The sequence below is a fragment of the Mus caroli genome, unplaced genomic scaffold, assembly GCF_978045245.1.
Source record: "Mus caroli unplaced genomic scaffold, Mus_caroli_1 scaffold_6, whole genome shotgun sequence".
Classification (NCBI taxonomy): Eukaryota; Metazoa; Chordata; class Mammalia; order Rodentia; family Muridae; genus Mus; species Mus caroli.
In genome coordinates, this window is record NW_028227261.1 from 148131625 (window position 1) to 148157224 (window position 25600).

At 40.8% G+C, this 25600-nt stretch overlaps 1 protein-coding gene across 1 annotated transcript in view; it reads left to right on the forward strand.

The window, feature by feature from the left end:
- Tox (thymocyte selection associated high mobility group box) overlaps window positions 1-11843 on the forward strand; it is a 302621-nt gene extending 290778 nt beyond the window's left edge. The window contains exons 8-10 of the mRNA XM_029476656.2: window positions 967-1353; window positions 9754-9905; window positions 10233-11843. Coding sequence (XP_029332516.1) covers window positions 967-1353; window positions 9754-9905; window positions 10233-10269 — 576 coding nt within the window. The 3' untranslated portion in view covers window positions 10270-11843. The remainder of the gene's footprint in view (window positions 1-966; window positions 1354-9753; window positions 9906-10232) is intronic.
- The last annotated feature ends 13757 nt before the right edge of the window (window positions 11844-25600 follow it).

The window sequence follows — 25600 nt, forward strand, 5'->3', positions numbered from 1 at the left end:
GCTGTTGATGGTCAGAGCTTAAGCACAGAGCTGACTTGTGAACCAAGGAGGCACATCAGGGTCACAAGTAAACATCTATGTGAATCCCCAAGATAGGCTTGGCAAAGGTGGCTTTCTGCTCCAGAAGCACAACTGATCCTTCCCCTCCACTTGGATTCCCATACTGCCCTGTCCCATCAGTCACTTCTCTCAGAAATGAAGAGCCACGTTCTTCCCCAGGAGGTGATGCCACAGGGCTAGTCTTTGATTCCTCTCAGCTGCAACCCAAGTGCCTGGTTTTTAAGTCAATTAAAAGGTTATCAGGTGTGGAAAATTTAGGGCAAGATTATATTAATTTATGATGGAGTCTAAAATATCAAAGAGAAGGTATTTTTATCCACTTCATTAGTGAGGACAATTTATCACCAACTCCTTTTTAAAAGAAAAATCAAAATGTGTTCTGCAGTCTCTTTGAAGACATATTAATATGATTTTCCATGGCGTTTGGAAGGTATTTTAGAATTCTTCCACAGCCACTGCTAACAACTGGCTTTGTTTTCTTTGTGGAAATATCTAGGGCCAAGGCTCTGTGACAACACAAAAAGAAGAAACTAAGCATGAGATCAGCAGGAGAGCTGAACTGAATTACTTTGAAAGTGAGATAACTTATGGTGATAACGGTGTCTCCTGCATCTTTCTATCTTTTCTTGGATGACCAGTCAGTCAGAGCAGAGCATTTAGGCAAAGGAAAAGGAATAAAATGTCATTATGGCTTGCTTTAGTGTTCATAAAGGAGTGAGTTAGAAACTCTATGTTGTGTATGTTATTTTAAAATAACAATGGAACAATCCTTAGATAAGAGACACAGGAAGAGTTCTGAGTGTTGGTTCTCATGAGAGTCCTTGAAAATATTCACACACATCCTGGGAATAGCATCATACTCAGAAACCTGTCTCCTAACACCACTCTTCTTTGTTCCTTCTGCAGAGCTACACTGATCCTGTTGATGTTAAGACATCTCAGCCACCCCAGCTGCTCAACTCAAAGCCGTCAGTATTCCATGGGCCCAGCCAGGCCCACTCAGCTCTGTACCTAAGTTCTCACTATCACCAACAACCAGGAATGACTCCTCAGCTCACCGCCATGCATCCGAGCCTCCCCAGAAACATAGCACCTAAGCCCAATAACCAAATGCCAGTGACTGTCTCCATAGCCAACATGGCTGTGTCCCCACCACCGCCCCTTCAGATCAGCCCACCTCTTCATCAGCATCTCAGCATGCAGCAGCATCAGTCACTTGCCATGCAGCAGCCCCTTGGGAGTCAGCTCCCCATGCAGGTCCAGACTGCCTTACACTCGCCCACCATGCAGCAAGTAAGTCTCTATCTGGGTTCTGTGCATGCTGGGGGAGCAGGATGCTGGATATCGAGCAATGCCTAGAGTGGGTGGTTGGTCTATTGGAAAGGAGAGAGACCTCAGATAGTTGACAGACATACATCTGGAAAATATAATTTACAAGAGGTAAGTTGTCAAAATCAGGCATTGATAGCACTCTCCAACCACTGCTTTTGGTTTATTTCTGGTTTGTTTCTTTAGTGCTAACATGTGCTAAGATGTCATGTGTCTCGTAGATCTTGTTGAAACAGCGTCTGTAATTTCTTTCTAATGTTATTAGGAAATGAGGCTTTCTTCACTGAGATGACCCTGGAGTTCAATAATTGGAACAAAATGAAATCAGATTGAATTCCAAATTTAGTAGAGTTCTAGAAACAGTAAGAACCAAACAGTAACCACTGCCTCATTTAGAAATGTATACAAAGAGCCTGGAATGAGTATCTTTCCAACATGTAACAGACCCTGGGTATAATCCCTGGCAGTGCAAATGGAAGTGTGTTGGTGGAGAGGGGCGGTATCTGTCCTCTGCATAAATCATGGGAAGTTTCTGGGTAATTTTGTTCAGTTTTTATTTGAAATCAAATTTTCCTTTCAGATTTTTTTTTTAAGAATTTGATATTCTTTTCTAATTTGAGAATTAGGAGCCTGCTCCACAAACTCAGTGAAACATAAAGCTATTCAAATACCCCAAAAGCTCACTTTCTAAAATGGGCAAAGGTAAAAATTACAAATCATAGCAAATTTAACCACTGCCTTGACCATTCAAGAATGCTTTCCTCAGAGCTGGGAGAAAATACAAAAGCACAGCTTCCTAAGAAATCCACATCTAGCTGTTTGTATACAGAATACACGCTTAGCCTAGGAAACGTAGGGGAAGGAGAGGCAGAGGACGGACCATGCCTAGGCCATCTAAACGGCATTTTATATGGTTATTATAGACAAGGTTTCTGAAAGCTGACTACAGCAAACCCAGTACTTATATTTAAATTCTTGGAAACTTTGCAGGGCTGGTGCTAGTCCTGTCCTTGTTTGAGAAATGAAGAAACTGAGGCTTGGAAGGTTAGATTAATAAGCTCGCAAGGTGAGAGCTGAAATTCAAATCCAGATCCAATTAGAACTCAGAAGCAACATACCTAATGCTTAGTGCCTGCCTCAGCCTCCAGCTTTCTTGTAGGTTATTAGCAGATTTGGAACAGAAATCCTGTGTTGTCTAAGACTTTAGAATGCTTTTAAATCTTAATTTCTTCTCAAATCAAACCATTTATGTAAAACAAAGGAATTTATCAACTCACTATCTTCCTTGGTTCCTAAACCAATACATTATTAGCTAACTGTCTTACCTACACATCACAACCAGTTGCTGAAACTGATTCACTAGAGGGAAGACTAGGGTGGTAACAATTTCCAAACTCCAGCAGGGTCTCCAAGTGCATTTATGACCAAGAGATGTTCATCGGGTAGAATCCTCATCCTTTGCATCAGACATTACTCACAAGAAAATGGACACCAGTGAATGTGTTCTTATTCTAGCAAGTCAATGGTAGTCGAGTGATGAGTAAGCAATTTGAGAGTTGTCACTTTCACTAGGGTGGGTTGACACCTGCTTGCAGGTGCTGTGCTCCAAGCCATGTGGTGATCACGATGTGATAGTTCATCTACTTCTTTTTAAGGAAAAAGGTACAAAGACACAATTTTGTCCCCCAGACAGAGGGACAGACATATCCAGAATGGAGACCCTTTCCTAATTTGTTCACTCTTTCCTGTATTAACACCTTGAACAATGAAAACGTCATCATGACTAGTTTTCAACTCTTTCAGAATTACAAAGGCTACTTGTACAAACTCAAGAGATTAATTCCAACATACAAAAGTCTTAATATGGGGTGATATGAATAACTCTTATTGTTTTGAACAAGGTATTTTTTAGTCTATAAGTCAGCTGTGTTACTATATCTCTGTGGAGCTGTGGACTGTGCCATCAGACAGAAAATTTAGTAAGGTTGAGTGGATTCAGAAATGCCCGTGCAGGGTTATTGGGGTCCCGTGTCTGCTCCACTACAGGGCATGACCACACTCAGGAAGCCAAAGTTGACCGAGCTTACCCCACTCTGTCACTGGGCTTGGGCTGTAGGGAAGACCTGGGACACCATTCTAGTGATGGGTAAGTGGACTCTGTGGTGCAGGACATCCCGAGGTAGTTTGGGGGTCCATGGACCTGTGAGGAGGCCAGGGCTGTCTGGTTCTCAGGCTCTTGGATATCCAAGCACCACTGGATGGCGCAGAAGAGTTGAGAATGGAGTGCTTCCTCCCACCACCCCACTGTGGGCTGGATCTGGCTTAGAGCAGGAGAGGGGTAGGAGGGGAGCTCCCCTGGTCACACAGGGGAAAGTTCTTGACTTGACAGTGGTAGTCTTGGGCTTGGCTTGAGCTTGGTGGCAGTCCTGGCTGGGAGTGCAGAGAGGTATTCTGTGAGAGATAAGATGGTGGCTCTATAGGTGAAGGCCTTCTCCATTGCTCCCCATGGTGGACCCCAATGGAAAGAGGGAGTTCATGGTTTTAAGACATTTATCCTCATGGCAGAAAGTGGATGTGTGAAGCCATACCCCACTTCTCAGGGTGGGCCTGAGATTAAACACCTTTTGCAGGAATGTCAGGGAAAGAAAGCGTATTGGCTAAGCCTTCCTGGCCTATATGTACTTCATTAAAATGAAGGTCTGTCTTTAGCCTACAGGACTACAGGTCAAGTCCTTTACATGTGGAGGGGTTTGAGGTATTGTCTTTACAGGACTGATGGTCACAAATCTATGGGGGAGCTGTGGCTAGTGACAGGAGCCTGGTGCCTGGGAATAGGCAAAGTGCCTACGTGTCCTTTCAGGGTCTCCAGGGCTTAGACCCTTAGCTCAACCGAGGACCAAAGCTACATTTCATGATCTCACATCCTGATACCCTCATACCTGAGGATGTAGTTGTTTCATCTACTCCTGACTAAGTTCCTGTCCTGAAACATATGACCACAACATGCCATGGAAAAGACTGTGAAAATCAGTCATGTAGGGGTAGTGCTTGAAGCTCCTCCACATGCAGATGAGGCATCCCTAACATCTCAGACCAAGCCAACAGAAAACATCTGCCTTTAGACCCTGACCCACCCCAAAATGTATATAAGATCCTGTCCACAAGGAATAAAAGGCACATGAGAGTTATTTCATTAAAGACTGTCTGAGAGTGTCTGTCACATAGAGCTATAACACTTTGAAGAAGAGCATTCCCTCCCAAAGCTTTTGTAACTGGAAGCTGCTGGAAACTACTGCTATCATTTCCCACTCAATGACACCAACCTTGCCTCCTAGACTTTGTGCCCCACTGGCACAGTGCAGCATAGTGTCTAGCTGTGCCACACTGACTCCAGAGCACCAGTGACTGCAGAAGAGACCCAGGCAGCCCTCCTAGTCTGCAGATAGCATCTGGTACATAGACCAGCAACTGACATCCAACGTGGGGCATGAACCCATGACCCTGAGATTAAGAGTCTCATGTTCTACCCACAGTCACTTCAATGACACCCCCCCCTTTAAAAAATAAAAATTAAAAAAAAAAAGGAGGAGTTGTGGGACAAGTAGAACCATGTCACCAGACAAAAACAGGGAAAATTGAATCGATTTAGAAACCCCAGTATTCTCATATCTGAGAACAGTGGGCGTTTCATCTGTTCCCAACTGACTATGGTCCTGGAGCACATGACTACAGCACCCTACATGAAGATCATGACCATTAGTCAGGTAGCACAGAATTATCCATGCCACAAGGTATCTTAGATGGGCCTACCTCAAAGGTTTAGCCAATAAGCTTCCCTTCCTGGACATTCTTCCTGCAGAAGGTATTTAATCTCTGGTCTACCCTGAGTAAGTCTTATGAACCAATTTTCCATGATGAATACTAAATAAACAGTATGGACAAACAACGACCATCTCATCACAACTGCAGTGGGCTGCAAAGACTGTATATGCCTTTGTTATATACAGCCAGGCCTCCTAAGTCTCCTGCAGAAGGCCCCTGTGCCCTCTACACTTCCTGACACTAGCCACTAAACAAAGTCAGAGGTCCCCCTTCCCTGCCCCACACCCTTGGGTTCCATCATCACTGCCTCATTCCTGACTCCTCACACTTCCCAGCAGCATCTGTGTATCCAGGGGTTAAGGAACACAAACTTCAGCCTCAGTATGCATCATTTCTCACCAGGGCTGGGGTCTCCATCTTAGGATGTGTTCTCCCACCCCTAAGTGGTACATCAGAGCTTCCCATGAGCCCTCCACCCATGGCTGCATAGGGTGAAATGCCACCTAAGCACCTCCCTTTCCATCAGCCCAGCAGAGTTCACATACCCCAGTGGTGAGGAAAGTCAAGGAACCACATATTTCAACATGTGTGGGGCTAGAGATCATAGTAAAAGATAATAACAGGAGCTCACAATGAAGAAAAATATCTACAAAAATGGCACTGGCTAAAATCACTTTCAATAATGCCTTGACCATGTGAGCTGTTAGTAAAATAACTATGGAATAATAAAGCTCTGAGAAATTAAATGAGTAGTATGTAGTACTCTTTGGGGAAATTGTAGATTTAGCTGTGGAGTCTTTAATTCCTTGGAAGTTTCAAAACTGTTGATATGACAAAAATAAGTTGAGTGTGTCATAATATGTGCCAGGCATTGCCCAGATTCTGAAACTTAACTGATCTAGGAGTCCAGGGAAAGAAAGCCTTGCTTGCTGGAGTTGGAACATGGGAAGTGATAACAATCAGGATAAGAAGACAATGGATGGAAATGCTATGGCAATGACTCAGAAATTCACCAGTTTGTGGAGGAAGGGCAGAGAGCACTCACATGGCCCTCCTCGAGGGCTCAAGGACCAGGGATGCAACCTTTAAACCCTGGAAGATCGGAAGGGTGTACAGACATTCCAGCAAAGACCAGTAAACAGAAAAACAAATTCTAGGAGATGAAAATCATAGGGAGGGTGTATGAGTCATGGGCAGGTAGTCTGCAGATTAGAAAGGCTAGAAGCTCTATCACCTGACCATCTGAAGCAAGATGGAAGACTTGGCACCCACTGATGGGATATAGCACACTCTCAACAGCGTGTAGGGTCCACTCTTCACGACATGAATGGGATTTTAGCAGTAGATTCAAGTTGACCTGTCTGATTCATCACCCAATCCATCTTTATCCTGAAGCTATTTGGGTCCTAATATGTTGACAGACTTCCTGTCTAAGCACTGAAAGAGAGACAAAATAAAAATAATGGCTACTGTACTTTTTAAACATAGTCTCACATTTCAGTATTACTTTGGATAGTTTATTATCCCTTTGAAAAATGATTTTTTTTCCAACAACAAAAAAAAGGATTGCTAATGTACCAGGAATAATATTCCATTATTTTCTTGAAAAGTATCTTATTGTACATTGAGTTCATGGACCTACTTTTTGTTGTTGTTTTTTTTCTGTCTCTCACTGCACTTTTATTGTTGAGTGAGGTCAAGAGAAAAAATCATTAATATCTGTCAACTTCCTTTATAACCTTAAGAAAAAAATCTTTCTATGATACCACAGACAGATTTTCAATTTCCTTGTGTAATAAACAGCTGCTTTAGGATCTGGGTGTAATTTTAAGGTTTTCTTTCTTTTTTAAAATCACATTGAGATTGATGAATAAATCAGCTGTAAAGACAAAACATTGATGCCTGTTGAAAATACCTCTCCAGACAGACAGGAAATGAAATTAGTTTGCAGTAGCGTGCAGTTCTAAGGATCACTGTTTCATGGTGCTACAGGCTTTCTCAGACTTGCTATGTAGCAAAACAAAACAGTGAGGGCTACAGAAATCTAATTAAAGAGCAAATGTCCCTTCTGACATCAAATTAATCTTTATCATGTTTCCTATTTTTATTTCAATCTGGCACCAGAAAATAAAATTTAAAATTCCAGGCATGCTACAAAACAGTTGGTGATTTTTCTCCTGAGCATTAAAATGCAAAATGTTCAGTCTCGTTTAATTAGACTGCTAAGCAAACATGTTTCAAAAAATTTATATCATCATTGTTTTTTCCTATTTACATCCATAATAGACATGTACTCCGCTCAAAGGTTGACCTTAGTATCGTTTTATACAGTGTTCTGAGGAATGTTTCCGTTTCTATGTTGAAAGCAAAATAATGTTAAATACCATTACTTCAGTCTATAGCCGTATTTTTCTTGGTTCTTGGTTGTTTGGGAAGAAGTGATTTATTTAAATGTTGATTTTGAAAGTAGCATAATTTTCCATGTTGGAACTTTGTATATAACACATAATTTTGTTTTAAATTATTAATTTTTTTTAAAAAATGTTTTCCTGCTATTCTGACTCAACCTGTAGAACTATTTCCAGTTTGTATTATATTTTCCTTCAACTTACTTGGGATATTTCTACTTATTATTTGCTTTGATCCTTGTTTGCTTTTAAGTTAGAGTTTGTCAGTTGTGTCCAAAAAAAAAAAAAAAAAAAAATTCCAGCAGAGAACTCCACACTAAAGAGAGAAATAATTCTTGCCATTTACATGGTCGTATTTGCCTTTTTTACTGGAGCATCAAATTCTCTTTCTTTATTGAAAACCATGATTTCTTAAGCCACTGTGGTAGGCTAGGCGCTGAGATTATGTAGTAAGCACTGCAAACAATGATCACAACCTGTCAGTGAGCTCAGTGGTCAAAGAAACCAATACAGGGTCTCTCAGAACTTTCTCCTGCTCTCTACCTACTATCATACTGGACCCTAGTGACAGAAACTGAGAAGGTGAGCAGCAGGTCAGGACCAGGGGAAATGAAGATCTTTCACTGAGGGCATTGAGGCTCCTTTCATGCTGGGAATACCTAGAGAAAGTTTCCATCTGGGCTGGAAAGCCAGGACAACTGCCTTCCCTGAGCTACAGGAAGATGCCTGGAGCCTGAGCTACAGGGGCCTCTGTTCAGGACCGCCTCCTCCAAGGCAGTTGTTACTTAGGGAATCTATTGCTTTAAGTGTGTGTTGGGTCAACAACCAGTAATACTAAACTCTGGACTTTTTGGTGACTTTTCACCCTGAATTTTGTCTCTCTCCACAGTTTCAGTGGAATAGACATGGACATGGGTCTATCAGGGGTAACATGGGTTTATCAGTGGAATGGTAAATCAGTAGATCTCTAGAAGCCAGCTAGAGGGTTAAGGAAGATTGAAGTAGACATAGTTTTCAAATCACTATGTGAGGGACCACCCACACATGAGTAAAAGTCTAAGGAAAAATCTCATTTAAAAATCAACCCTCCCACCATCCTGCTTAGTTTAAGGAATATGTCAGTAATATTTCGCCTTCCAAAGCTACTTGAAACTAAATTGTACATGGTGCATTTTGAATCTTGATTTCTTGGATGTTAAAAACCATGGCTAGAATCTGCTGCAGAGACAGCCATGAGATTAATTCAGCTTCTTTCTGTGGTCACTTCCAACAAAGCCCGCTTCTGCTGCTCTTGAATTCACCTGATTCGCTAAAAATAAATTGTGTATAATGCTTCTTGTTTACCAGATATAGCTATATAGTTCAGAGATTCCGTCCTTGAATTTTAATAGCTTGACTGGGATTAGAAGTCAACACTTCATCACTAGTGAATTAAAGAATCTTCCTGAAGTCTGAGTATTGTTGGCCAGCTAAGAGAGTTTTCAATTAAAAATATTTTCTGTCTTTACATGTTTTATTCCCTATGTTTTCCAGTGACAAGTTGTTTTCTGTCTCTGTATTAGTTCAACAACTGATTAAAAAAAAAAAACACAAACAACTCTTTGGTTGAAATTTTTAGCTGATAGAGAAATACAAATAAAGAAAAAGCAGCAGATGGCCCCATTGTGACTGAATGAAGAAAAGGGTTTTGAGTAACAATGTGTGAATAGGTACAGCCTAATAAAACACTCAGCCACCTGCTGCCTGAATCCTTCAGGAAGGCTCTGTGGCTTATTCTGGGGCTTAACCATTAATGTGTCCTTAGGTTGATAGAAACCATCAACTGGGAGGAGCTTACGTTCATTCTCCCTTTGCTTAGATTGAGTTGGCTTTTCTATATTTTAAATGTTTCCCAACTCAATTTATCTGCCAAAGGGTGTAATGAAAGGGTTTTGGACACCTGGCTAAACGAAGGAAAGGTAAGAATAAGGAGGTGATGGGTGTTTCTTTTTTACTTTAAGTCAGGGAACCCCTTCCGCTGGTTCATGCAGAAGTGAGGTGGCCTACCATATTTACGGGTGTGGATAACTATGTTTCTGCTCTTTTCTTTAAAAGGTATCGCCTTTTCTCAAATGTACATTTGCTTTTCCTTCAGGGATTTACTCTTCAACCCGACTATCAGACTATTATCAACCCTACATCTACAGCCGCACAAGTTGTTACCCAAGCGATGGAGTACGTGCGTTCTGGGTGCAGAAATCCGCCCCCACAGCCTGTGGACTGGAGTACCGACTACTGCAGTAGTGGGTAAGCGGCCGGCCATCGCCACCTGGTGGTGGAGAGCCTCACAGCATGCGCCCCAGTTTGGGAGCAGGGTCTCATGTCCAGGAAGGCTTCAGAAAAGTAACTTCCAAAAATACATACATACATACATAAAATGTAGAGTCATCATCTTCTAGTCTTTCCAAGAACAAATGCCTCCATGTTTCTCTTTGCTAGGGATTTAGGTCAACTACCTATGCGCTTCCTCTTGAGCTAGCACAAATAATACTAGCTTCACCACCCCAACTCCCTCTGCCACCCCCTCCCACTGTGATTCTGGTTTTCTTGTAACTGTGTTTTCTCTCCACACAGGGGCATGCAGAGGGACAAAGCGCTGTATCTCACCTGAAAATCTCAACACCTCTTCTTTCCACTGAGGAATTCAGGGAAATCTTTTCACCATGGATTGCTTTGCGCACTCAAAGCAGTTCTTCATTTGATTAGAAAATACAAGTTGCTAAGCACTTAGGACCATGTGAGCTTGTGGGTCACCCACGCTGGAAGAAATAGTCATGCTTCTTTATTATTTTTTAAATCTTTTATGGACATTGTTCCTCTTCCCAGAAGGAAGTGTGGACCATTCTGATTTCTGTTGGTTTTGCTGTGAAGTGCTGCGGCTCTAGTAACTGCCTTAGCAACGGTAGATGTCTGGGGTAAACGGTCCTGGGTTTTCCATTGGTTTTCATAATGGGTGTTTATATGAAACTACTAAAGACTTTTTAAATGGCTTGATGTAGCAATCATAGTGAGTTTGTAAATAGCATCTATGTTACACTCTCCTAGAGTATAAAATGTGAATGTTTTTGTAGCTAAATTGTAATTTGAAACTGGCTCGCCCCAGTTTGTTGATTTCACAGAGGGATTAAATTGGCAAACATTCATATTTTTACTTCATTTTTAAAAACAACTGACTAATAGTTCTATATTTTCAAAATACTTGAAAAAATATTCCCAAATGATTTTAATTTAAAAACAATTTGGCTTTGTCTTATTAATCAGACAAAAAAGAAGCTAGTATGGAGGGAAGTGCAAACACATTTATTTTGTATTGCAGAAAAAAATCCTTTTTTGTATCACTTTTGTGTAATGGTTAGTAAATGTCATCTAAGTCCTTTTATGTATAAAGCTGCCAAATGCTCACCTGGTATCTTAGCTGCAGAAACAGGCCGAACCGCGCTAGCTAAGTACCCATCTTTATCTATGGCTCTGTGTTACTGTTTCTCCATACTGTGTCTGTATTTAATCGTTTTCTTCTTTTTTTATGAAACTTGTTGCGCCTATTTATGAAATAATAAATATAGGTGTTTGTAAGTAAATTTGTTAGTATTTGAAAGAGGTTTCATTGATGTTTTAATTTTTGCTGACAAAAAAAAAATCCATGCTTGGTGTGAATACTTATTTAGTTTTTACAGTGACATGAATAAAACCAAATCTGCTTTTCATTTAGTAGCAAACTAGAGTAACGAATCTGTATTTTTGCATATCTTTTGTTGACATAAATGAAAAACAATTCTACTTAGCAATCTTTTCCTGAGCAGCACAACAGAAAACTGCTCCTAAGGTGCCACCCTTGCCAGGCCTAAGCAAACAGCAGTGCGTCCTCTTACTAAACAGATAAAAAGAGCTGTTTCTCACTTCTCAGTTCTGAAACCGTTGCCACCCCTACCCCCCCCCCACACACACGCTAAGAACCAAATTCAAGTTGAGTCACCCAGAATTCCAAAAGTCACATGCTTCTCATGGCATGCAGAAAACATTTAAGAATTGACCAAGGGTTCAGGAAGAGATCAAAGGGGATATTGTGTCTAGAATCAATCTAGAAATGAAGGGTTAGTAGTCAGACCAGCTCAAGAAACAGGAAAATCATGGAAAGTGGACGCAGTTGCTAGAAACTGAGCACCCTGCTATCCGCCCCGCGCCTCCCCCCCCCCCCCCCGCTCTCTTCCTTTTCCACGAATCCTGGGTCACCACTAGAGATGTGCCAGGAGGGCACTGAGAGCAGAAGGAAGGGGTGAGGAAAGGCCCCCTTCCACAGGCTTCTGTCACGTAAATTTATCTGGCTAGACATGAAGAGAATGGCGGTTTTGTGGATGTATGAAATAACCTTAGCAATTTAAATACATCATGTAATCCAGTTAAAATTGAAAAGACAAAAGGCTTGCTTGCTTTGGATTGATTTTCAGACACTGTACAACATTGAATCACTCGGCATGTAATAACTAATAAATAATGCAGATCCGGTGTTATTATTAAAATGACTGGGGTTGAGAGCTCAAACTTTACTGTCTTGATACTGTATAAGAATTCATGTGATTAACTTCCCAGTTTATTGTTTGGCTGTTTAGTATTTGAGAAATATACCAGCACTACTAATTAACCACTGTCTTTTATTGTTGCATTATGATAAAGTATAGCTCCCCCTACATTAAGTCTGAACTGAGAAGAGCCCTACCACCTAACACAAGAGGTTGGTTAGGAGATTGTTTGCAGCTTTACCCAGCAGGCAAAAAGAAAAAAATGTAAAATATGAAATATATTATCAATTAAGCTATTACTGCACATGACTCTCTTCTCCTTGGAGATTTTCTCAGACTTGAAAGGCATTCCCAGTGAAATGAGGAATCTTGTGTAAACATCAGGCCAGAAGTGACAGAACAAAACAGGTATTAACCGCTCTGAATGCTTCAAAAGTTCTTTCCCAGAATCACGTGAGTGTTTCTCACCATCCAAAGAAATTGGTTGCTTTTTATTCTGCCATCTTCAGGCACAGATAACTTATACACTATAATAAACGTATATAACTTGTTACCCAAAGAAGCAGTGGCTCCTGGGTAGAGATCAAAGTCATCCTAAGGATTCAACAATGACACTGAACATAAGGTATCATCACTCGTTTATCCAAAAGACAATGGTGGCTAAGCAGAGGAGGAGCACGCTGTGCCAGTGGGCAAGACTTGGATACATCTCTAACAGAAGGAAAGCCGGTGCTCTAGAACCCTGAGTTACATCTACATGCATGTGAGTTGACAATGGGAATAGGTCAGATCATACTTGCAGGGGGATCCAATTCAGGAACATAGCTAAAGAGGAAGCTGTCTTCTGTGATAATTATTATTTGCTTTCCTAGAGGCAAGAAGCCCCTCTACATGGGACAGAGCTGTCCACAAAACACCAGGATTAACCAGATTCATTGCCCAGAAATTTTTAAAACTTAAGAATGCAAAACTTAGGATTAGTGCCACCATTTATCTCTTTCCATGTGGAAGAGTTTTCCCACTCACTTAAAATGTCATTAGCTTGACCAATGTGACCGAGACAGTTCTCAACCTCTTTATCAGCACAAGAAGCCATTTCTGTTGCCCATGGATGTAGGAACTAGAGACAGCTACACTTTTAGCTGTAGCTTTAAATATAATGTCTAAGGCCATTGGAAGTACTTTATAAGGCACTAAGAAAAAAAAAAAAACATTCAAAAAGTAACTGGCAGATGGTAAACCATTACCCCAGTTAGAAGCTCCAGCCTGGAAAGGACCATAGTAAATTGGCAGATGCCCGTAGGTCCCAGTGTCTTTGTTAGAGGGAAGTTGCTATCTACTAAAACTTGAAAACCTATAACAGATAGTTGTTTTCACAATAATATTTGAAGAATTGGCAGGGACTACATTCTTATTCTACTGTTAATCCTCCTTTAAAGGGAGTATAGAAGAACATGAAACTCCCCAACTGTGTTGCTGATAGTTGGACGATGAATAACAGTGACAAAGCATGACACAAAAGTAGGGTAAGTTCGGCCCCTAAGTATGTAAATGTAAGTCAGTCATGGCCAAAATCTCTTCCCCTCCTTGTCTCCCATCCCTCCCCTCCCCCTCCACCTCCACCTTCCCCTCCTCCTCCAGCTCCGTGAAATTGAGTGATTTTCATATCCCTAACTGGAATACTATATATAGCACAGTAGGTTCAAATTTAATATAAAAAACAAGAAAACATCACACATTATCCTCCACATAAATTGTACTGTGTTTCCTTTCAAATATAAAAATGAACTAAATATTTGCTTAAAGGGAAGCACTATAAAGAGGAAAAGATGGAAATATAACACCATGATACTTAAGACTACAAAGGTTTGAAAGAACAGGGCATGGTGGCACATACCCTTAATCCCAGCAGCATTCGGCAGGCTGAAGCAGAAGAATCAGGTCTAGTTCAATCCAGCCTGAGGCAGGAGGATCAGTCTAGTTCAGTCAGCTGAGTCTATATATCAAGTTCCAGGTCAGCCAGGACTAGAGTAAAACTTCTCGAAAGAGAGAAAGAGAGAGAGAGAAACGGGTGGGGGAGGGCAATTCACAGGGAAGGAGGGAGGAAAGGAAGGAGGAAGGAAAGAAGAGATGGAAGAAGGGAGGAAGGGAGGGAGGGAGGGAGGGAGGGAGAGAGAGAGAAAGACAGAAAAAGAAAGAAAGAAAGAAAGAAAGAAAGAAAGAAAGAAAGAAAGAAAGAAAGAAAGAAAGAAAGAGAAAGAAAGGAGAGGGGGAGGCAGGAGAGAGAGAAAGAAAAAAAGAAAGAAAGAAAGAAAGAAAGAAAGAAAGAAAGAAAGAAAGAAAGAAAGAAAGAAAGAAAGAAAGGAAGGAAGGAAGAAAGAGAAAGAAAGAAAGGAAAACATTTTTTTTCTAGTCGTGACAAGCAGAAGATATAATAGACCCTCATCACATGAAGACTATGCAAGCAGGAGCAGGTGCTAGACACGTAGGAGTGCTGGGAGCGAGAGAGAACTCTCAGGAGACAAATGTATGGATGCTAAATTCAAACAGTGATGAAGGAACAGGATACAGTGGGTAGACTTGGTACAGGAAGAAAAGGATTCATTTTCTGGATCCCACCTAAATGACACCGGGGGAGGAAGAAATAATAGTGTTTTTAAAATATAGTCACAGGCAATTTTCATGCTTTCATATGGCACCATTTGTCTGTGTGAACAAACAGATCTCCAGGTACTGGGGGAAGAGGGAGGAGAGGGAGTTTGGGACTCCAAGAGAAGAAAGATCTTTAGTACTGAGTTAGAGGAAATGGCATCTAGTGTGTGCACAGTGTCCGCTTTACTTTCGTTTTTATGCTTAACCAACCCTTTGTTTCCAGCCTCAGAGTATATCTTAAGTGTAGTGAAGCCTTTGTTCCTTGGTGGATGCCCAAGAGCAATGATAGGTTGTATTTCAACATCATTGGAGCCTGGGCGAATTCCAGAAGCCCAGCAGCGTGGTTAGTTCACCTTTATCAACAACTTGCTAGTCAAGACTTTCCAAAGTGAAATTTCATTCACACTGATGTGAGGCCAAAAATGGGGGGGGGGGGGTAGGGTGGGGTGGGGAAAGACTAGACAATAACATGGAAAGACAAACCTACAGGGAAAATAAAAACACAATTCTAAACATTCTGTGAACAGAACTACAGTATTTTTTTAAAGTCTGGCCTGCCCCTGTTTGACAATTGTGTGTTCACAATAAGCCCGCACATAATTGCTGTGACGGGGGAAAGATTAAATTGGCAGAGATTAGTATTGACTGGCTGTTTATTAAGGCTTTTCAACAGCTGTATCTGGCAGCATTCCTGTAAGTGGCTGTCATCACTAAAAGCAGCCTCACACCCCGGTGCCCGCCAGCTGTTACTGCACAGTCTTGCATGGCTCTGAACATCTCTCTCCAGGCAAAGCGGCGAGAACAACTATTGCCAGATACGCCTTTTCTTTCTCCCATCGCACTATTTCTTTGGTGGGGGTGGGGAGCTGCTTAACAGCTGAAAGTCAGCTCAAGCCTGATGGCTTTGGCTGATCGAGGGGACAGGAAACCAGTAGGTGGTTTTGGGTGCTAGATGTACACAAAGTCCAATAAGAGTGTTACCCTGTTAGTCACCTCACACAGACAAGAAAACCACAGCCTGCAACTGTTGTTGGCAAAAGGTTTTAAAGACAGAATGCTATCAAAGGGCTGGAGTCATTAGCATTCCAAAAATCACCATCTTTTTTCCCCTAACTTGAAAAAGACCAGCCAAGGGGAAGTGGAATAAAAGTCGGATACTATGTCAGTCTGCAGCAAAGGCTCTGAGGGTCCCTCTGGGACTCAAAATAAATAAATAAATAAAAAAGTGAACAAGCCCCTCGGCAAAACACATCCCTTGCTCTTATTTAGTGGCAAACTACAGGATGAGACCACTTGATATCACTTGATATCTATAAAAGAAACAGCAGATAGAGAATTATACTGGGCCAAGACCCAACCATGATCTTTCACAAGATGTAGAAAGAGCAGTCCTGCAGTGCTCTAAACACCAGGTCTCAAAGGCCAAGTGCAGTCGTGGAAGCCACACCCCAGCCTTCCCAGGAAAGCTGGGATGGGGCTTCATCTTAGCCTATGTGGCATCGGGATAGGGTGACCTATCAGGGCAAACTCAAGAGAACGTGGTGGACTCTAAAATTCTGCTACTGGAACTTCTCAATGCCCTATGGCACGGGGACGAAGAGCTAAGCTTTCTAGGACTTTAAAGCAGGTGGCAAAAAACTTCACTTAATTACTTCCCATGTAATAGAATTTTGAAGTTAATTATTAGTGCAGACAGATCTTGATGTTTAAATAAAGATGAAATCCAGATTGAACCTAAAAAATAGACAAATGAACCATACTACATAGCTCCCAAATATGTGCCTCTCTACCTTCCCAGACCTTTCTTCATACCGTGACAAGAGTAGTTGGGAAAAAACAGAGTGGCTGAACATACAGGCTCCAGATGCATCTGCCTGGCCAGGCTGAGCCCAGCTCTTCATCAAGTGTTCAACCTAGGGAGAACTGCAGAAGTGACTTAATAATCAAGCTATGGAGGAGTGTGGCATCAACTCATGACTAATTTACAGAGTATCTTAAGACTCAAAATACCTCTGGACATGTGGATACTTGTGGCCACTTTCTGAGGCAAGAGCCATCTCCAGCAGGTTGCATTGTTCCAAGAGAACTGACCTAATGATGGGCGAGGCAGAACTGCATCCACTCACTTGTGCCAAGACTTCCTTGGACCTCATACCAAAGCCACAGTTGATGGCTTCAATCACTGTCTGGCTTTCAGTAGAAGCTAGTGTGCCTATTGCTATTTTAGCAGAACCTTAACATTCTTGGCTCGATGTGCGTGTACAAGTTGCCCCAGGTTGGCTGTAGCCTGCGCTTTCATCTTGCTCCATCTATCGGACAGCACTGTGTAATTTCCTCAAGCTGAGGGAAGCCACAGAATTCACTCCAGCACACTAGGATGCTTTTATGATATATTTTTAAGTTTGTCTCTATTTTTTGACAAAATTTAAGGTATCCTCTCAGACACCTAAATCTGAGGAGTATTATACAAAAAGAAAAAAGAATGCCTCTAAATCGAAATGCAATTCCAGATAACATTTAAAAGGATGAGCCTACCAAGTCATTCCAGTTACTGAGTGGACTTTCCAGAGAGTGTATATGTGTGAGAATTTGTATGTGAGATTATGTGTTTGTGTCTGTATGTATGTGTATATGTGGTGTGTGTGTGTGTGTGAGAGAGAGAGAGAAAGAAACAGAGACAGAGACAAAGAGAGTATGTATGTGATGAGAAGTTTTGTGTGTGTGTGTATATATGTGTGTATGAGTGAGAGTATATATATATATATGTATGTGTGTGATTGCATATGTGTGAGTATGTGTTAAAGAGTGTATATGTATATGAGTACTTGTGTGTCTGACTGTGTGAGTGTATGTATATGAGTGTGTATGTGAATAAGTGAGAGTGTATGAGTATATATATGAGTGCATGTGTATGTACATGAGTATATGTGACTATGTGTGTGTATGAAAATGTATGTGTGTGAGAGATTGTGTGTGTATGTGTGTATGAATGTGTGAGAGTGTATGTATGTGAATTCATGTGTGCCTGAATGTGTGTGTGTGAATGTAAGCATGTGTTTATGTGTGAGCATATGGGGGCATGTGTGTATGTTAATATGGAGGCCAGAGGACTTCCTCATTTGTCCTTCCTCGGCACTGTCTACTTTGTTTTCTTAAACAAATCTTTGGCTGGCCTAAAACCAGCCAAGCAAAGTAGGCTGCCAGGCTAGCTAGCCAGTGAGCCCAGTCATCAGTGCTGGTATTATAATGGGCATGCCACCACACAGAGACTGTTGTTTGTCTTATTTTTTTACTTGGGTTCTAGGGATCCAAAACTCAGATCTGCTTGCTCGCGAGACAAGTGCTGCACGGACTGTGCTCTCCACCCAGCCCAAGAGTGATCATTCCCAACACGTCCTGCTTTCAGGACATGGTTTCAGCAAAGCAAAATAAAGGAGATTTCAACACTAACTCCCTAACTCCTTGCCAACCATTTCATTAGTTCCCTAGCATTGGTTCTCCCCTTCTGCTCTTGTCCACCCGCTTCGCTACCTTCTCTGCTTCTTCTCTCCTTTCCTTCATTTCCTGTTTATCTATTTTCCTTGCAGAAGACAGAATCTGCAACGTTTCATAACTTGTCAGTTTCCTGAGAAAATTCTTGTTTTCCTTCTGAGAACATTCACCTTCAAGGCATCCTCAGTTGAAGAGGAGGCAGAGCCAGAGCGCCTGCAGCCCGCTCCTGCCAGTGTCTAGCTTCCCTGTTGATCACTTTGTTAATCCCTAGATAAATGGAGAGCCAGCAGTTTTCTCTCCTCCCCCTCGCCAGTAATGCAATGTCTCCAAGGACTTTTCTATATGACTTCCCATTTCACACCACAGATGGCTTAGACAAAAACTATTAGTTTCATTTATTCAAACAGCTTCATTGCACCAAAATGAGCCTATTTTTAGCATTTTGCCTAAAGGGTTGTTTTGCTTTTTTTTTTATTTTACCTCTTTTCTTTTTCTTTCTTTTTGTAGATGTAAGGAAATTTCCTCATGTCCCTACTGCCCAACAAGCTCTTGGGCAGCAATAGAGCTGATGCTCTAAGGGGGAATTCACTTTTTAAAATGGAACTGGAATTCTGGGTAGATTTGATATGTGCATATTTTTATGAGAGTTTACCTTTCTTGATGATACTAGTTTTGATCCTTTCAATTACAGTGAAGCCCTACACGGGTTCTGTCAAATATGGCTCTTTATCTCACTTTATTTTGATGTCATTACTTAGAAAATATTTCCATTTGGACAACATGCCATCTTGGAGAGAAAAATAGAAAGCAACACTTCAGAGAATGGACATTGAAGGAGAGAGAGTCTAGATAAGCAACTCAAGTCTTTACCACCTTGGCATATCATGGAGAGCTATAAACAGCTTGCTTGCTGTCACCTTGGGCTCAGTTCCTGTATTATTAGCACAAGAAGAAAACAAGATATGCTACGATATTTATTTAAATAGTAAAGTGCTGCCTTGAACATTGCGCATTGATGGACTCTAATCAATGATACTGTAAGAACTATAGTACACTGTGAGAACCTGACTCATTTTTCAAAACATAGATGATGGTAGTTCTCCAACTTGACTTCCCACTCCAACATCCTACCTTCCTTTGGTAGAATTTCTGACTTTATTATCCCAAGAGTTATTTACATTCTACTTGTGCACTTGGTGGATGTGTGGGGACTGAGACAAGATCTTAATATGAATCACCTGTTGCAGGCTGGCCTCAAATCTGCAATCCTCCTGTCTCAGCCTCCTGATTGCTGAGCTTGAAAGCATGACCACTATATCCAAATCCCTCAGAAAGCCTAAGGGCACTAAGGACTGAGAGGTATTATTCGAGGTCAATGTGGACCAACTATATCAGCATCTAAGCCTGTTGCTGACTACTAGGTTTAAAATATGCTCTTCAATGAGCTTCTTAAAGTCCTCCAGCTGGACGCAGAGCCATGCACCCTCATGGTAGATGGCATGAGATTATTTGTAGCTGCTATCCATAGATGTAAGCTATATGCCTATATCTATGACTCTGAAAGTGCCATAGAGGGATCCCACACTAAAATTTCATGTCTCAAACTTTAGTAGATTCTCAGCCTCCATTTCCCACCAAAGTAATATGTCCAATCTAAAAAGATATGCATACTCTTGCAGTTTCATAGCCACTCCAGGCATTCCTATGGAGGAGTCCACACACCATTAGATAAGGGGAGGTCAATCTAAGCTTTACCATCAACTTTGGAGATTTAGCGACTCTCTGATGCTAATGCACCAGCTTAGAATTAATATTCAGGATTATATACAGACAGTAAAAACATTTTCTGCTATTTTTTTTGCTAGCTTATTTGTTAAAATACTTTAACTATATGTCTTACATGACAAGACCATCAGAGCTAAATAGATGAGAACTGTAGGGTCCTTAACAATGCATCTTTGTCACTGGAAACATGAAGAAGACATCCTGGTCTTTCTTGTTGACTCCTGAAGATTCTAAGAAAAAAGAAAGGAGAACAGAGAGGGGAAATTAAAAATAATCCTGCTTGCCAGGAAACCACAAAATTTCTAGAAATCTCCAACAGACATGCACTTGTGTCTTATAAGTTCCACATGGTCATCACTCCCTGCTCATTGCTCCACCTATTGGCAAGGAAGGCAAAGAGAACCAACAGCATCCACCATCCCAACCTCTGTGTACCCCTACTGACTCTGCCTTTGAGAATAGCCACAATCATCCCTAACTGTGAGTTTTGAGTCTCTATCTTCTGTGGTTACAAGCTGCTCTTGAAAATACTGAAACTCTCCTACTGTTGTTTCTGTCCTACTTGTTCTAAATACTAAGTCACAGTTCTACTGACCACAAATGGACAGTACCACTTTATGAAGATCTGACTAAAACAAACTCACAACCTAGCAATAAAGGGCACCTTCCTCTTCCCAAAGCCTATCCCTTGAATGATGGCTCCACATCATCCCTAGGTTCCATGAGCCAATGAGCTTCTCATCTCTCATAGAGGTGTGATGCTGCTTAAATGCTGAATCCTGGTCAGTTTTTAAATTCTGGAAGTACCATGTGCTGTTCATTCTTAGCCAGGGCCTCCCTGTCATTTCTCTGCATTGTTACCTGAACCCTCACTTCAGTAACACACGGGGTCTCACTTCTGTTTACATACAACTTTTGGTGTCCTTTTAATACAAGGAATCATTGTTCAAACTCCTATGGTCCCTCCCCTTTTTATAGGAGACTGGTGTGTACAACCATAGAAAACCTGGCAACAGTACATGTTGTTTGCAACTGTTCTTCAACTGTATACCCCAAAATTCTAGAATGTGATGATTAAATTCTTTGCCAGTCATGAACACACAAGACTCTAATGATTACCTTGTAATCATTCTCTTGATCTCCTTTCTGAAATTTCCCCTCTTGTTAAGTTGCAAATTCTCCTTTTAACATACCTACAACACTGTTCCTCTCTTGGAAAACAAATTAAAAACATGAGTTTTTGCTTCTAGATTGTTTCCTCCACTAGACGATGAGTTGCTTACTTAGGCCCAAAGCAGCTTTGTGGTTATTCCATGGAACATGAGTCTAGTACCAGGTAAACATGAACATCAAGTATCAAATGAATGCTCCATTTTATTCTTCCAGACTCCTTTTCAGCAAAAGATGCAGGATGACATCAACCACTTGAGTCCTTTTGCAAAAGTAATGTGTTGAATCAAAGAAATATATAATTAAATCACTCTTGATGGTGGGTTCACTATCCTCCTTAAGGGTTTATGTTCTCAAATGAAAGACATTCACATAGTCTTTAATGTTAATATGTTGTAGGTAACACAATAGCTGGGCTAAGGGTATAAATAAGCTAAGGGTATAAGTAAGGCTGGTTAAAAGATGTGGTTTGGTTTTCCTCTGCTTTTGGTCCTGCAGCCACAATAGAACTATATTTGCAAGAACAAATCAAGAATTAAGAGTAGGGGTGAGAAAGAGCTCAACTGTTTGGCCAGAAGATTAAAATAATGAATTCTGATAATTCTAATTGGAAGGAGATGTTTCCCACCAATGGGAATGAGGAAGAAGACAGAAAAAGAAAGGGCTAGTAGGAATAGCAAGCAGTATATCTATTCAAGGACACGACACCATAAAAGAATTCTTATTACAACATCATGTGTGATTGCTAAGACCAAAACATTCTCATTTTTATTGCTAGGAAAGTATGCAAAACATATAATTTTCATACAGTTCATTACCGCCAACTAGGCATGACCTAGAGACTGGGAATAGTGATGCATATATATAATCTTAGCCTCCAGGAGACCAAGACAGGAGGATTACAGCATTGCAGCCAGCCTGAGTTCTAAACCAAGACCCTATCTGAACAAAAAAGGGGGACTGGCACATACAGTATTATTAACACACAGTACTGTATGTGTTAATATTGGATTTTAAAAGACAAATAATAATGTCATATATAAAGTTGAAAGCATGTATACAATAATATATACTGACTGTAGCAATGTATATATGCAGAAGATATATATATGTATATATATATGTATATATATATGAGAATGATGAGCAACATTCTGAGAGCAGTTTTCTCTCAGCAAGGAAGATCAGAGAGCTTTATATAGGAACATCAGCTGTCTCAATGATGTTTTCTTTCCTTTTTTCAAATGTACCCAGGGCTAAGGATATGACTCTGTGGATAAAGTGCTTGCTGTTCACACAGAGGACCTGAGTTTGCATCACCAGTACCCACGTAAAAGCAAGATGCAATAGCACACATCTGTAAACCCAGCACTGGGGAGGAAGGCAGAGAGAGTTGGAGCCACCACAGGCTTACTGGCCAAGTCAGTCTAGTGCATTGTCAGTCTGCTGCAAGTTCAATGAGAAACTGTCTCAAAGGATGGAGAACAATAGAAAAAAAGACATGTGATGTCAGTCTCTGATCATCACATACAAATACACATGGGCAAATGTACTTGCGCATACACAATCTCTCTCTCTCTCTCTCTCTCTCTCATACACACACACACACACACACAGTGTACATTCAAAACTGAACCATATGACGTAATGTTAATATTCTATAACTTAGATGGTAGGTACATTGACCTTCATTTTAATACTGTGTATTGCTATCGATATGTTTTAAATATTCCAAAACTCATTGTTTTTATTTGGAAGCCAGAATGCCAGATAATCCAAGAACATTTAAGTCCTAGAACATTACATTATTCACTATTTTCATTTTTAGGCTAAACACCCTTGCCCAGTTCTTACAATGACTACCACTGCCCCTGGTTTCATAAAAATATTTTAAGTCCACAGAATTCATATGTGTAATTTTCATAGATAATACAGAAAAAGCTCAGCCACACATTTGTGTCAGCACAATAGGACTGACAACTAAATAAAAGGGGCAAGACAATAGCAACAACAACAAAATTGATGCAGAATCAGATGTTTGGGTCTGAATTATGAGGTGTCCAATATTTGTAAGGAGCATTCTTGCATGTGGTCTGAGAATCCAGAGGAATCCAGAAAGAGTTTGGGATTTCCACAGCACATAACAGACTCTAAGCAGTACTTACTAGGTCCTCAGGAACAGTTAAGATGTCCTGTTCTGCGGACATATTCTATTACTGTGAATTCCTGATAGAGATTTCTAAATCCATTAAGCAAACATATAATTATGGCTTCCATCCTTTCTCATTTGTTTCTTCTGTGATAATATGACATTGTTCCTTGTATATTGTGACTGAATTGAAGAATGGGAAAATGTCCAAATTACTATTTTTATGTCTGAAGAAAAACTGTATTCTAACCCTACCAATCTTCATTATGTATCATGACTCCCTGACTAGTAGAAAGGCTTATTCCAATAGCACAGCAGGAGGATGCTAACTACTAATCAAAAAGGGTGTTGAGGGCCTAGAGAAATGACTCCATGGTTGAGAGCTGTGCTTGTGTTCAATTGTGTCTATAAACCACAACTGTTTGTCACTCCAGTTTCAGGAAATCAGACACTCTTTCTACTGTGTTTGTGCACCAGAAACACATGTAGTACTCAAACATACATGCACGCAAAACACCCATATACATAAAATAGAAATAAATTAAATCTTAAGAAAAAATTTAGGTGAGAGTGCCTCAAACAACTTGCTCAGCAACTTCAAATAATGATTTCACACACACCACACACACACACACACACACACACACACATATATTTCTCTAAGCTGACTTGTATTTAAACCAAGAATTTTGAGGGGAAATATAATTAATATCACAACAGGTGGCAGAAAAATTTAAAAGCAAATCTTGATCACCATTGCTAACATGAATGTGACTTGACCTTAAGCATCCTGTGTTGGTGGGATCTCAAAAGAATGGGATCTTGAGACAGGCTTTACATCACTTGGGTATGACATCAGAAAAACATTAAACAGTTCAGAGAGCCCAGTCAGTTTGCAATTATGCCATTCCCCTCAGCTTTCAGAGTAAATATGCCTCTCTTATTTAATATAAACAATAGCCTTAGGTATTTCGACATAATAATTAGTAGCTATCACACTAACTCAGTTACCTATAGACACATTCCTGCCATTCCTAAGTCTTTCCAAGGTTGGAGCCAGGGAACAAAGTGGGTAGAGAATGAGGTAAATTCTATGACACAAACGAAAGGTAGGTTTCGTGGTTATCTGTCCATCTTAAGTTGTCTGTTTCTTTGAGATGTACTTGCACTTTGTAATGTTTTGTTTGAAGTCACACATTTCCCAGACTGGCCTAGAACTTGGAAAGTATTCCAGAATGACCTTGAACTTCTGATCACCATTCTTCTACCTCCCAAGTGCTAGGTTTACATCTGTAGCACCACCCCTCATTTATACATTACTGGGCATCAAACCCAGAGCTTTGAGCATGCTAGACAAGCACTCTACCAACTGCTACAAAAATGTCTACCTTCAGCATTGTGGTTGTCTGAATTGGTACAGCCCTCATAGACTTATATGTTTGAAAGCCTGGCCCATGGGGAGTAACACTATCGGAAGGTGTGGTCTTGTTGGAGGAGGTGTAGCCTTGTTGGAGGAAGTGTGTCACTGTAGGGCCAGCTTTGAGGTCTCCTATGCTCAAGCTCTGCCCAGTATGGAATACAGTCTCCAGCTGCCTATGTATCAAAATGTAGAACTCTTAGCTCCTTCCACACCATATCTACCTGGAAGCAGTGCTTCCCTGCATGATGATAATGGACTCAACCTCTGAAACTGTAAGCCAGCCACAGTTAAATGTTTTCCTTTACAAGAGTTGCCATGGTCATAATGTCTCTTCCCAGCAATGAAACTTTAACACAAACATGGTCTCTTCACACTGAATTTATCCCATAGTCTCATAGGGATACAAAGAGGAAAAGGAATCCTAAACATGCTTCTGAAGACAGGAAGCTCCACAGCTTGGGTGGAAAATATTGTTGACTGCAAAATCTTCACTTCTTCTAGCCCTGGATGACAAGCCTTCTCCCTGTGACCCTGTGGAATGGGTGCCATGTCTAACTTTAAGTTTCTCCTAAGTCTCTCAGGGAAGTATTTCAGGAGAAGGCCAGCAACAGCTCACATATTTTCAGTTTGTTTGTAATTCTTTGCCTTTTCCAAGGCTTTTACTCCTTCACTGAGACATCTTTTTAACTCAGACTTCTATCACCTGCTGCTGTACAAGAATATGTCACTTGAAGACTCCAATATCTGCTCAGTGCTG